Below are 13,131 nucleotides of genomic sequence, written 5' to 3'. Positions count from 1 at the left end.
AGCACGGCAATCGCGGTTGTCACACGTGGCGGAAAACGTGTGCGATCGTGGAGGACTAGCCGGAGACGGTGGGAGGTGGGAGGCGGGGAGGGGTGTGGATGCAGCGGTGGACAGACAGGAAAGCGAGGCCGTCGTCGCTGCTCGGGCTGGGCGACTTTCGGAGTGGAGTGCCCAATTCACGTGCCGTACTCGGCCCGCACTCGCCGTCTTCCCCGTCTCTGCCTCTCTGACCAGCACCTCCACCCACCTGGCCCCGTTCGCTCACCCTCATATTGCGGCCTGGTCCCGGTGCTAGCTCTTTGCTTCTCTAACCCTCTTCTTACGCTCTTTGGTGTCTCTGCCTTGCCGCCGCCTGCTCCCATGAATTGCCGAGCACCACCGCCAAGGGATCACACTCCTCACTGCCTTGCAGTCGGCCCGAGTGCAATCTGTCGCGCTAAACTCATGTGTGTGCCAAAGGGCTGCTGCTCTCGCCCCCGTGAAGTGCCGCTCATCCGAAGCGTTGGTCTTCCTCTCGGCGTGCGTCACTCAATTTCTTCCCAGCTTGCTCTACCAGACACCCCTGACGCAATGCAGCAAAGGATATCACTCAGCTGTGTCCGCGGATCCAGCTGTATATACCCACACGCGAGCGCTTCGTCACTATATACATCGGCATTCAAGAACATAAATCGCGCCCGGCTATTCTGGCCCTTAGGCCTTAGGCCTCGGTCTCCAAACGCTGCTGAGAGCGTCCGAACGGCGAGCGCTGCTCTCGCACCATGGGGATGCTGTACACCTCTAGTCTGTGCTGAAGCGGGGAATGCCAATTTGAAGGACCGGAGATGAACGTGCGGCCCCAAAGACCCTAGATTACTGCCTCTCTGCTCAGGAACTACACGTGGTGACGAGAGCGGTTGGCCTCGTTCGCGCGCAAACCGGGACGACAGCTCGCGCGGCGCGGCGGTCGACGTACGTCGCCGCAGGTCGCCGCCTCCGGAATCCCTGCCCGTATTGCAAGCGTTAACGTTTTGCTACTCGCCCGCGCCAGAAGGACGATTTCGAGTCCCTCTGCCACTTTCTGGCACCCACCAGTCTCCGCGTACCCGCTGGCGACATCAACCTCGCCGATCCATGGGCCTCGGCTGGGCGCACATTCACCAGACGGGTGTGCGAGCGTGTATTGTCGACTTCGCGTCCAGCTCGCACGCTTGGCCGCATACTCTCCGAGACGACAGGCACACGCCGGCAGTAGGCGGGGTCGTCGTCCGTCGTCGATCCCACACGGAAATTCACATGAAGCGCACCGGCGGCGTGGATCCAACTCCAATACACAGTCCCAGCTCCCAGATCCGCGGTCGACACGCACGAGCAGCGACGACCGATACCTCCGCGCTTCGATCGAACGGACGACGGTCCCACCCCGCCGCTCAAGCTCCAGGTTTAAAGGAGCCGCCGGGGGCCGTTGCCGCCTCGACTCCCGCACGACGACGACAAAGGGAGCCCTCGGAGCGCACTAGAGCGGATGCTTGAGTTTAAATCGTGTAAGCAGAAGCCCCGAGTCGGTGCAGAGCGCGCGCTCACGTGCGGTGGACGCTCCCCGCCGCGTGCCGACATCGAAGCTCGACCGTCGCACTTCGAGTCCAATTTCGACTTGAGCTTGATCGCCGCCCCCGCCGCCCGCCCCCGCCCGATTTCTGCAGCGCCCGGCGGGTTTTGGGGGCCACGGAAGATGGGAGAGGTCGCTGGCGGGATGGCGGGATGGCGCTGGTGTCGGTGAGGAGCTGGTGAGACCTTGGGGACGTCGGATGTCGAGCATTCGGCGTTCACGAGGAGCAGTGGTAACCGTGCGCTGCAAATCTGTGATGTCGACGACGCTGGCTAGCGAGCTCGCCCCGGGGCCTGTAGATCAACGTTCGACAAGTGTGCAGACGTCCACTGGTGAACCGGTGATCCACCCGCAAACCAGTATTCTCCCAGGCCAATGTCCGGTCGGCGCTGGCGGGCCTCGAGGCCGTCGCTTAGATCGCCGGCGTCGGCTGTACGCGCGCGCGACCCATGGCTCGGATCCCGTCGAACGCGCCATCGACGCGCAGAGCGGGAGGCAGCACGGCCTTCGCAGCAAGTACGCTGCGCGTCGCGCGCGCGCACTCGGCCGTAGAGCGGCGCGAGGACGTGCGCGCGCGAGCGCAGAGCACGCACGGGAGACGCACGGCATCGCGAGCGGGAATCGTCCCACCGGCGGCCGCGGACTGCGCGAAGGAGCGACGGGCGGTGCGTGCGTGCGTGCGGCCCCCTTGCCCCTTCCGGGTCGCGGCGAGCGAATCGCGACGGACACGGGCTGCGAGCCGCGCCGTCGATCGCGCATCCCGCGGGATTAAGTGCAGGGTGCTGCCGCCGCGACCTGAATGGGGCGCGAGTGCGCCTCGACACGCCCGGCGGCGCGCCACCAGATGCGGAGCGAGGCGACGTGCGGCGTCGGACTAGACTGGAACGGGGCGGTCAACTACTCCGAGGGCTGAGGGATTTGAAGCGCACTGTCGCCGCACTGGAGGCGCGAATGCGCTCGCGCACGGGGCTGCAGAAAGACGAAATGTCTGAGCGCGCGTCGAGGGCGAACTTGGCGCGCACAGCCCCGTACGCGAAAAGGTGCGGGGCCAAGGGGGTAGAGCGTAACAGCGCCCGCGCCGCGCTTCCGTGCGTACGCCAGAGGAGGTGGTGCATGTCTCGCGTTCATTCGCGAATCGAACGCACACCGGACGAGAAGATCGCAGGGAACGGGGCCGCGCTCTGCTCGTCCAGCGTGGAGGTGGGGCTGCGAATCCTCGTCCTGGGCAGAGAATACTGACAAAATGACAGCGGCTTCCTCTGGCGCCGCGCAGCGTCCGACTGGAAATGCTGACGACCAGGTTTTGTGGGAAAGGTTGGGCCCCCGAGGACCGCGAGGATTTTGGTCAGGACTTGCGTCCAGATTCCGGACGACTGTTTGCTGAGAACGCGATCCGGTTAGGCCGGCGGAAGGCGTTCCCCGCCGTATGTCAGTGCCAACGCCAGGCCGTGAAGGCTGAGCAGCTTACGAGCGGTCTGAGAATAAAGATATGACATACCGCGGAGGCCGGACTTCCTCCAAGGGGTCAAGACTTTGCAATAATCACGGCACAGTGTCGGTCTTCCAGCACGTGCGCTGCGACTTTTTGATACACGTGCCCGCCCTTGATCCTGTGGGCGCGAGTAGTCTGTGAGGAGGACGGGATGATGACCGACTGAAAGATAGTAACCGGGAGATTAGACAGAGGAATGTTTGCCGTCTGTCGCCAGCAGCCACTAGACTATAAGTATGCAGGCCGGAGCACATGCGCAGCTCCCGCGATGCTTTCACGCTCGCTCGTCGGCGACCAGGAGACCAGTGCGGGGTTCGCGCAGCGGTATGTATCCTGTCAGCGCGCCGTAGAGTAGAGCAGACGGACGCCGCGAGGGAGGCCACCGTCTCAGGAGCCGGGACACGTCGCCCGTCGTGACGGAGCGCCGTGGGCGGTCGGCGGTACCGGGCAGCCACAGTGACGTCACCACCAGCCGCCCGCAGGCCGACAAGGTCGACGACGAGGACTTGCATACGAAACCCACCTGGGATGCTGCACGCACGTGCGTGGGAATCCGTCGCGCTCGGTAGCGATGCGTTTAGGGTGGCTTTTCCGGCGAGGAGGGCGGACGCCGCGGCACCGAGGGGAGACGGGCATCGCGGACGTCTGGATTGGCGTGCGTCGACCGCTGTGAGACAGGCCGTCGACTGGATGCGGAAGACTGGCGGTGGGCGGTGGGCGGCGGACGCTGGGGGGACCCACGGTGTCGTCAAAACCGTGGGTCCCGGACAGCAAGTTGCGGGCGGTTGTGTGTGGCCGAGGGAAGTGGGATGGCCATCGCTGGCTAGCTGCTGTTCAGACTGGGATTCGGTGGACGGCCTGACAGCTGGGAAGAAGACGCAAGAGGAGTTAGGGGGTGGTTGCGAGGTAGCTGGAAGGAGTCGACGGTCGCGCCGGTCGGATTTGTCGCGTCCCTGCCGTGTTCCATGGGCGGATTCTGTTTGCTCTCAACGGGACTGTCCGCAAGGGGCAATGAGGTCAAGGGTTCCAAGGTAAGCGTGAGACGCGGATTTTGCACAAACCTCGTGCGCGGCGGAACTCGATGGTAGCTGAGCATCCGTTAACGCACCCGCGTTCGGTGAGTATCCGTAGCCACGCGAGCGATACTCCGCCTCCCCTGGGGCGGAGAGCTGGCTAACCGGTTGATGTGAGCTGGTGCGGATCAGTCCGATGCGCGAAACGTACCTGCAATGCATGGGCGAATACATCAGATTCCAGCGAGCGCGGATAGGATGGACTCGAAAGATTGGTTGCGACTATGCTCGTTTGAAGCTGGCCCGTCGTAGGCTCGATGACGCCGGTGGGCCTGGTCCGACGTCTATGCAGCAGGTCAGAAAGCGATAGCTGCAGGGGCGATGATGCGGTGAGTAGACAAGCACTGATCAGACGCGCTGTACGATATCTAGCACGGCAGGCACAGCGGGTGAAACTCACCCTAGAAAGACGAACGCCGGCGGGAGCCCAGGACGAGGTGGACAACAGACAGGAGCCGGCGGAGAGGAGGAGGATGTGGGCTGTACTGGATGCCGATGAAGGCCGACAGAGCTCGCGCGGACCCCCGTGTGCGGCCACGGCTCTGCGGCTGTCGAATAGACTGATTAGACTTGGACGGGATCGATCGGCACGTCCCGCCCGCCGTCCCCCGCCGGCGCCGCCCCCACAGTGCTTGCGCGGGGTCGATCCCGCCGCCGCCAGTGCAGAGGCACGACACGCGCGCGAGATCGGAAGCCGGCCACGCGGGGCGCGAGAGCGAGCCCCGCCCGCGGGCTGTCCCATCCCGAGCCTTTCTAGATCTGCGCGGACGAGCTGGACGGTGGAAACGGCGAACGGCGAGCGTCGAACGTCGAACGTCGAACCGTGGCGCCCACCGGACACCGGCGGCGGCGACGGGTTGCGGAGCCTTTCCCCGAGGGCTCGACCACGCGGCGCGGGTATGTCGCGTGTGCAGCGAGAGTCCAGACGGGTTGCCCCTCCGCGTCGTGCACGCGCACGCGCGGGAGATCTGGAGGGTCGAGAGTCGCCTCTGAATCTGATTCCGGCTTCTGGCGGCGGCGAAGCGCGCGCCGCGTGTAGTCCCCGCGCCGTGTGCCACGCGCACCAGACGGCGCAGGTCGAGAGACGGAAGCCGCGGGCGAAGCGGGCAGAACCCGCCCCGGGGCGTGCGTACGCTCGTGCGCGTGACGGGCGCACGGGCCCGCCCGTCCGTACGCGTGCGAAGAGGCCATCGATTCGATGATGGGCGGAGAACGAGAACGAGAAGTTGTGGGGGCCGCGCGCGCGCGCAAAGCCCGCGGCCCATTAAGGCAGAAGCTCGACGTGCAGCTTGGCCGGAAAACGAAGCGGGAGAGGGCGAGGCGGGTGAAGGACCCAATGGGGGCTCGGCCTCCGCGGCACGGGGAGGCGCGAGGCGCACGCCCCCACGTTTCTGGCGCGCGATCGCTCCCGCGCGCCTGGCTTCCCGCCGAGGGCAGCGTCGTTGCCCCGCCTCCGTCCGGACTGCTCGCGCGGCGCGGTCGACCAGGCACGGGAAACGCGCGGGTGCGGCAGTACTCTAGCGGCAGGAAGGGTGCGCGAACGCAGTCAGACGGCCGGTCAGCGCGCGACCCCGCCGTACCTGCGCGGCGGAAGTGGACACAGCGCGCAGCCAGACGATCATCTCCCGCTGTGCGGCCCATGGCTCTCGTCAACGCTTCAGCCCTGGCGACGGCCCTGGCGTGCGGCATGTAAGCAGAGGCGCACAGTCTCCCCGCGCGCCCCGACGGCTTTCTACGCCTCGTGGGCGAACAAGCATCGCGCAGAGGGGGGACAGAGGGCCCGCGCCGTGGCTGATTGGGTGCGCGTTGTTGCTACACACTCCCCGGTGCCTGCGTCCGTCGGCGCCGTGCCTATCTGCCACTTGTCGCAGCCGTGGGTGGTGAGCACCGCGCTTTCGAGCGTCCGGTGGTCCAGCCCGGGCCTGCATCGACGAAGATTGGCAGCGGGGTGTCGAGCGCGAACAGATCTCCGCGCACCCGCCGCGGGGTTCGAGCGTTCAATGTTGCGGCCGAACGGCCGAGACGAAACAGAGAAACCTCGGTGCATAGAGCGGGGACGACAGTGCGCACGCTGCAGGCCCCTCAAGGGCCACCATGCGACCCGTCCGGCGCGAGTGCAGAGAAGACGTTCGATGATGCCGACGTCGACGTCGTCGGCGGCCCCGCACAATGAACCTCTCGGGGCGTCGGTAGAGGCGCACGAACGGCGCACCTGCGAGGCCGCCCAGCCAGGGAGAGGCACCGGTCGAAGGGGTGCGACGAACGTGGAGTCCGTGGCGGCCGTACGTACGCCTTCGCAAGTGCTGGCTGCGTGCGCCCGAGACGACGGAGCCTTCACCGAAGGCCCCCAGCCGAAGATGGTAGCCCAGCGCCGAGGCCATCGCGGACGCCCGGCGTTCTCTGGCCATCGCTCGTTCTGTCCTCTCCCAGCTGCGAATGACCGCGGGGTTGGCGCGGGGTGAGAACGTGTGGGCACCCGGCGGTCGCGAGAAGCGCATACGCATCGAGCAGAGCTGGCCTGCGGCGGGCCCGACGACTGAGTTCGTTCTGCGAACCCGTCTCGCCGTACGTACGCGCACTGGCTCAAGTGCCCACGCCCGCCGGCTCGGTGCGGGGTGGTAGTGCGCAGTGAACAGTGGACGAGCCGTGGCGAACGTTTGGACAGAAATGGTGCTGGATCGGGGATTGTGGTTTGACTGGAAGCGCCTCCGGACGTGCGCGCCCTGTATTATCACGAACACCAAACCCCAGCTGCTGCGGCGGCGGTAAGTACGGTGCTGGGTGCTCGCGCCGCTTCCAGGCGACGGGTATGCAGGAGCTGGGCAGAGCTGGGCCCACCGGCAGCACTGATCGGAATCGGGTGCAGTACTGGTTGTACGAACGACCGCGGGGACTCGGGGGCACACACTGAGAAGGAGGCCTGCAGGATGCGAGAACGGATATTAATTCTGAGAGCCAGGGGGGTTGAGAGGGCGAGCCACAGATGTGTGAGGCGGGGAAGAACGTATGACGAATACCGTGCGACGGGCGCATCCTAGGGACACAGAGACGAGCCGGGATCTGGGCAGCTGCAGTAGACGGAAGGCTGAGACAGGAGACCGCGATCGTCCTTCGGTCCTGCGAGGCCTCCTGTGGACGCTGTCGCGACGAGGTGCGCCGCGATCTAGGATTCGTCATATGACACGAGAAGTGAAGTGGAGAGAGTAGGATATACTGCGCAGAGCGGCGGGGGAGATCCGAGGGTGGACGAGCAGGGAAGAGGGTCTGCCGCCGGGGACCGTGCTGGACGAGAACGGCGGACGGAAATCGGGGCGGGCGAAAAGATGGGCGGCCGGCGGCGCGGGTCTTGATCGGAGGCGGCCAAGTCGGCTGCCAGATTTCCGCCGTGGCTGGCCGCAGAACAGTCCGTCGGGCGCCCCCTTCTCCACTTTCGCGATCAAACCCTGTCACAGGCGCCCGACTCCGCTCTCGCTTCCTCTCCTGCGCTCAAATACCCTTCCTCCGCTCGCTCTCTCCGTGATCCTCCTCCCCTTCTCACCCCCCGACGCCCGACGCCCGACGCCCATCCGCAGCCTGCCCCTCTCCCGGTCCGCACCTGCCCATCTCCCATCCACACCCTCCTGTCCTCGCTTGCTCTCTCCGCTCAAGCGCGCGTGCGGTCACCTGCAAGCAGCATAACATTTACCTCATCGGCCACGCGCTCGACGCGCTACAGGTATGTCTTCCGACATCACTCCTGCCTCGCCCCCTCAACTCTTTCTGTCTTGCCACGCAGTCCCCCTTCGCCATGCAGTCCGCCCTCACGAGGTCGGCATTCGTCGCGTCCCCGCGCGAGCTCGACGCGAAGCTCGAACTCCTCCAGCAGCTCGGCTACGGCGACGATGACGCGCACTTTTCGGACAGCTACCCCGCCTACGACACCGCACGCTGGGTCGACTCGGGGTACGGTTGGCCAGACGAGAAGGCGACCGACTCCCTCGCTTCCATCCCGGACCTCTTCGATGGTGCGTCGCGCTCCCAGCTGGATGTCCCTCCGGGCGCTCACATGCTCTCGCACAAACCACAGTCGAGGAGGACGAGGAAGCGTGTGCCGCGCACTTGTACGACCCGTCGCTCTTCTCAACTCGCCAGTCGACGCCCTCGACGCCTCGATCGCGTACGCAGAGTCTACTGCCCTCGCCAAGAATGGAGACGGACAAGGTATGTTGAGTTCATTGGTTCGTGTCGGGCGGGGGCCCTCGACGCGTCGCCCCTTGGCCATCGCGCGCCGCCGTCTCCGAACGCGCCCGATCCGGCGTGGGGGACGCGTCACGCGAGCGGCGGGATGGGTGGGGGCGCGGTGGACGAGGCCGGCGGGCGGGAGGGAGTCGCCGAGCGGGCGATCGCACGCCTGGCTGCCAAAGTTTTGGCTTCCAGGGCCGGCGCCGCTCGGTCCGCCCACCTGCCGCTTTGGTATTGCCTCGTGGTGGCGTCCGGCGACTTCCGGGCGCGCGGCTTTGACCTGCAAAGGCTAGCGCGTCCCCACACTGCGGCGCGGTCTGGGCCTTTCGCCCGGTCCACGGACGGGCAGCTCTCTTCCTCTGGACCCCCGCTGATGGATCTTCCTCCAGCCACTGCCCACTCTGCCGCGCAGTCTGCGCTCGCGGCCCAGTCTGCCGATAGTCCCGCCCCCCTCTCCCGCCGCCCGCTCAATACGGACATCGGTCTCGAGCCCGCCCATGGCTCTCCGCGCCGCCGCCAGCGGTCGATCTTCCCCACCCATGCCACCATCCCCCGTCTATTCAAGCCCGAAGCCGCGCACTTCCCGCCTCTCGCTCACCGGAAGCCCCCCCGCCTCGCGCTCAACCAACACCCGGCACGCGACTTACCCTTCTATCTCATCCACCCTTTCCCTCCTTGAAGAGCGCGAAAGCGAAGCCGAGAAGAGGACCGCCGTCTACCTCACCGACCCCGTGCAGGACATCCCCGTTCCAAAGCCCACCGGCCGCCTCCGGAGCAGTAGCGCGACTGCGGGCTGTCCCGACTCTCGCCCGATGTGCTCCAGTCCGACGCGCAAGGACCGACCCAGCCTTCCTTCGCTCTCGACATCGGCGTCATCGCCACAGCTTCGCCACCTGGCCGAGCTTGCGTCCATGCCTTCTCCCTCGTTCTCCGTCGCGGCCATGCTGCTTCCTTCGCCTATGTGCGCAGCGACAGCGGTCGAACTCGGGCAGTCCCCGCCTATCGCGCCACAGAACAGCGCCGCGGAAGGTGAATCTGAGCCGGCGTCTCGCTGGTCTATTGATTCCGTTGCCTCCCACCCCCGCATCACTCAGGTGTCCCTTGATGATGCGTCATCATTTCCGGCTAGCAAGGCCAAGAAGCGAGACCGTTTCTTGAGCTTAATAGCCGGTCGCTCCCGCACGACCTCGATCTCCAAACCGCTCCCCCCTCCAAACACTCCCCGCGGCTCCTCCGACGTCCTCGACATCCGCCGAGTCGACTCCCACGACGGCTCTTCATCCACCAGCTCACGACCTTCCTTCACGATGCCTACCAAGATTTCCATAACGCCGTCGTTGGTGTCCTCCGACTCTTCCACCGGGTCCACCGTCTCGATGCTGTCCACCCCCGTCGATCGGCTTGCAGACTCCTTCGACCCCTTCGCGGTCACTTCCCCGTCGTGCGTTCCTGAGGACCTCTCCGTCGACGGTTCTCCGGTGTTTGCGCAAAACCCGTTCTACGAGCCCGAGTCCCCCCTTCTCCTCCCCGAACTCGCGCCGCGCCCCCACCGCTCCCCGCGCTTCATGAACCTCTCCACCTGGACATCCCCGAGCGACCAATGTCGCCCGGCTCTCCCCCTCGCCCCACGCTCCCTCTCCCCTCGCCAAGTACACCGTCGCCCTCCTTCCTCGTCCCTGCGCCTCGCCCGCAATCTTTCTTCGCGTCACTCACCGGTCGTCAACGTCGGCGCAAGAAGAAGCTTGTCATCAGCGGGACGCCGCTCGACATGCACTCGTCGCGCTCGGTGTCATCCATGTCAGCATCACTATCGGACGACCGGCACTTGCAGGCCGAGCAGCGGAGACGGGTCCACAACGTGGTGAAGTGGTGCGAGAGCTTTGGGCCGTGCGGAAAATCGAGACGAAGGACGACGGGAGCCTACACGTGTATTGGAAGGACTGGGAGACGGCAGACATGGTGCGTTAGCCGGTCCCCGTCCGATTTTCGCACCAGCGCTAACCGTCCCCTTTCTGGTCCTTCCGCAGGTTTGCCGTGTCCAGGCGCAAGTCGTCATCAAGGACGTCGGCCGCGTCAACCTCGCTTGGTATTACATCTCATAAATGCCTCGGCACACCGACCGTGGAATCATGAGTGCCTCCGCTGTTGCATATGCATCATCTCTTCGCCAAAACCGCCTATCAACGCAGCCCACCCGACATCACATCCGCTCCTTATCCCTTAGCTCTCAATCTATGCCGCCACCCCCGCCATATGACACGCTCGTTAACGACTTTGGACCCCGCGCGGCGCACAGTAGTGCCCCTGTAGCACGCTCGTTTAGGATTTCTCTCGTCTGCTCCTGGGTTCCGCGCGTTGACTGCTCACTGTCTCCCCACCCTCTCACATTCACCTTGCATTCCCTAGCTCACTCGGTTCCACGGCTCAAGGACTGCGCCCCGGCCCGCGTCTCTGTATCTGTTCGCTCTCCATCCTTGCTGTCGTTTTCTCCTCATCTCTCATCCCGCATCCGCTTGCTTCTCCATGAACACTCCCCCTCCCCTCCCCATTACTCCCGCCATATTCGCTCCTCTGTGCAGTCCGTGCGCATCTCTCTCATTCTCTCGCCCGCCCGCCGTCTCCCGAGCGGCCCACCTGCCGTTCGCGTCCCTGGCCCCGGCGCGGCACGTATAAAGCCGTGGGTTCGCGGAACACTACTGTAGCCATCACTGCCGCTGTAAATATGCTGTATCTAATCCTGGACCACCCCACATAGACCGCGCGCACGCAACGCGCGCTTGCAACACGTTCTTTCGTCCCCCCCGGACCATCGTCTCTCTGTCTGCTGCGTGATGTCGTTTCGCTCTGCATCAAAGTGAGACTGGGGAGCGTGCTGTGTTTGACTTGGTGTGGAGGGGGAGATCATTCAGGAACGGCTGATGAGGGTTTGGCTTCAGGCTAGTTGACTTCAAGCTATTCCCACTACAGTGCCCCGCCTTTCATGATGTGCGCGTTGCGCGCGCCACGGGCCCGGTGCGAACGGCGCGGAAGCCCCGCCCCTGCGTAACGCGCTGTTGGTGAGGCACACGCCGCCCTCGACCCGAACGTCGCAGATCGAAACGGCTCGCGGGAGGGTGAGGGGAGAGGCTGACGTCAGCCAATCATGCCCATCGCCGACGGGGCCCTGCATCATCATGGTCTCACGACCCGTCGGTTGCCTCCGCGCAGGGAGATGGAGCTAGTGTGCGTAGCGGGCGACTGGAACTGCCTGAAAATTGAAACCGAGTGAAACCGGGGCGGGAGTGTAGGCGCTCGAGTCGCGCGGGGGGACATTCAATATTCAATATTCAATATTCAATGGTCCACTCGATTTCTACAAATATCGGTGGCACGTACTAGTACGGCCCCCGCCATCCATCGTTGTTTTTGCCCACCAATCAGCTCCGTCCCTAGTCTCTCGAGCGAGCCTGCGATCGATTGGGGTGCGCGAGGGTGCGCGCGAGCCGCGGTGCTACTGAAATGTCCTCAAGACTTCGCGCGTCCGTCGACTTTGCAAGCCTCAGAAACCGCACGCGCAGACGGGGACGCGGTGAGTCGAAGTTTGCCGTGCTGCCCACGCGTACGCATCCATGGCTCCCTCTGGACGAAACCCAGGGTGCCGCGCGGACTCGCCTCCCCAAGCACCCCGGCCGCCCCCCGCATACGTCGTGGGCAGTTCGCATTCATCGACGGCTGCAATCGCTCCACCTCGCGCGAGCCGTAGCGACGACGAGATGAGAGCGGTCGCTCGCGCGCGATCCCGGGTGTTTACACGTGGACCATGCTTCGCTTAGTAGACTGCGGCCAGTAGCGCGACCGTAGCCTCCCGCTCGTTCCGAGGCAAAACCTGGGACACGGCGCCAGTCCGGGATCAGTGTTCCGGTAAGACTTCACCAGGGCGTCCTGACCACAAGCAGCGCTGAGCGCCGGGCTGTACCCGCTGACCTAGAACGAGCTGTTTAACAGCAGGTATCAAAGCTTTGGGCGTCGACGGTGGTGCGACCTTCACTGATATGGGCGCCTGCGTGCCTGCAGATTCATACAAGTAGGTAACTTGCAATGTCTGATCCATCCTCTTAGGCGTTCGTAGGTGCTGTTGACGTCCACGCTCACGCACAAACCCCTTGTTCAACAGCCCCGGCCCGCCACCCGTACCCTGATCCGTGCGCGACGCGCCCACCCGGTCGGCGTCGCTGTGCCCGCCGCGCGCGCGTAACTTGAGAGTCATCTCGCCCACCATGACATATTCGTGACGTTCTTCGACGGAGAAACCTGGCGGCCGCGAGGCTCTGCCACTGAATGACCGGTTCGGTGGTCATGGGTGAGTAAACGGGTTCTTGATCAGTCTGCCCGCAGCACATATACCACATTGTAGGACGGTCGGATGCACTTCGCAGCAGACAATGATAAGACACGTGCGTGAAAGCTGGCGAAGCCGGGGCGTAGCGCAACGTGAGAGCCTCAGTACGCAGGACTTCAGCAGAAGTAAGCCTAGTACTACACAGCCTAAACGTCTATTAACCCGCACCTCTTCTCCGCAGCCACCCGAAAGCCGGCCCTTTCACCCCGCATTCCCAACCGCGGCCCGCGCGAGCCCCGATCTGCGCGTCCACGCGCACGGGACGTGGGTCCTGGGACCCCCCCCGCGTTTCGCGTGTTCGTCGGGGGCTGTCGTGCGGGAACACGACAGCCCCCTACGTCCATCCGTCGCGCGCACGGTGCGTCCTCCGCCGCCAGGC

The 13,131-nt window shown here is 64.9% G+C and overlaps 1 protein-coding gene across 1 annotated transcript; it reads left to right on the top strand.

Moving 5' to 3' along the window:
• Positions 1-7,940: 7,940 nt before the first annotated feature.
• On the top strand, positions 7,941-10,476 carry BXZ73DRAFT_88418 (uncharacterized protein; the record flags this gene model as incomplete). The annotated part of the gene is made up of 6 exons (XM_048024938.1): positions 7,941-8,157; positions 8,220-8,353; positions 8,764-9,844; positions 9,886-10,232; positions 10,253-10,333; positions 10,402-10,476. 6 exons carry the CDS (start codon positions 7,941-7,943, stop codon positions 10,474-10,476), a joined length of 1,935 nt encoding a protein of 644 aa, XP_047880991.1.
• Between the last annotated feature and the right edge of the window lie 2,655 nt (positions 10,477-13,131).

Source organism: Epithele typhae, assembly GCF_022376455.1.
Source record: "Epithele typhae strain CBS 203.58 chromosome Unknown BXZ73scaffold_7, whole genome shotgun sequence".
Lineage (NCBI taxonomy): Eukaryota > Fungi > Basidiomycota > Agaricomycetes > Polyporales > Epitheliaceae > Epithele > Epithele typhae.
This window is presented reverse-complemented; position numbering and strand designations above follow the sequence as displayed.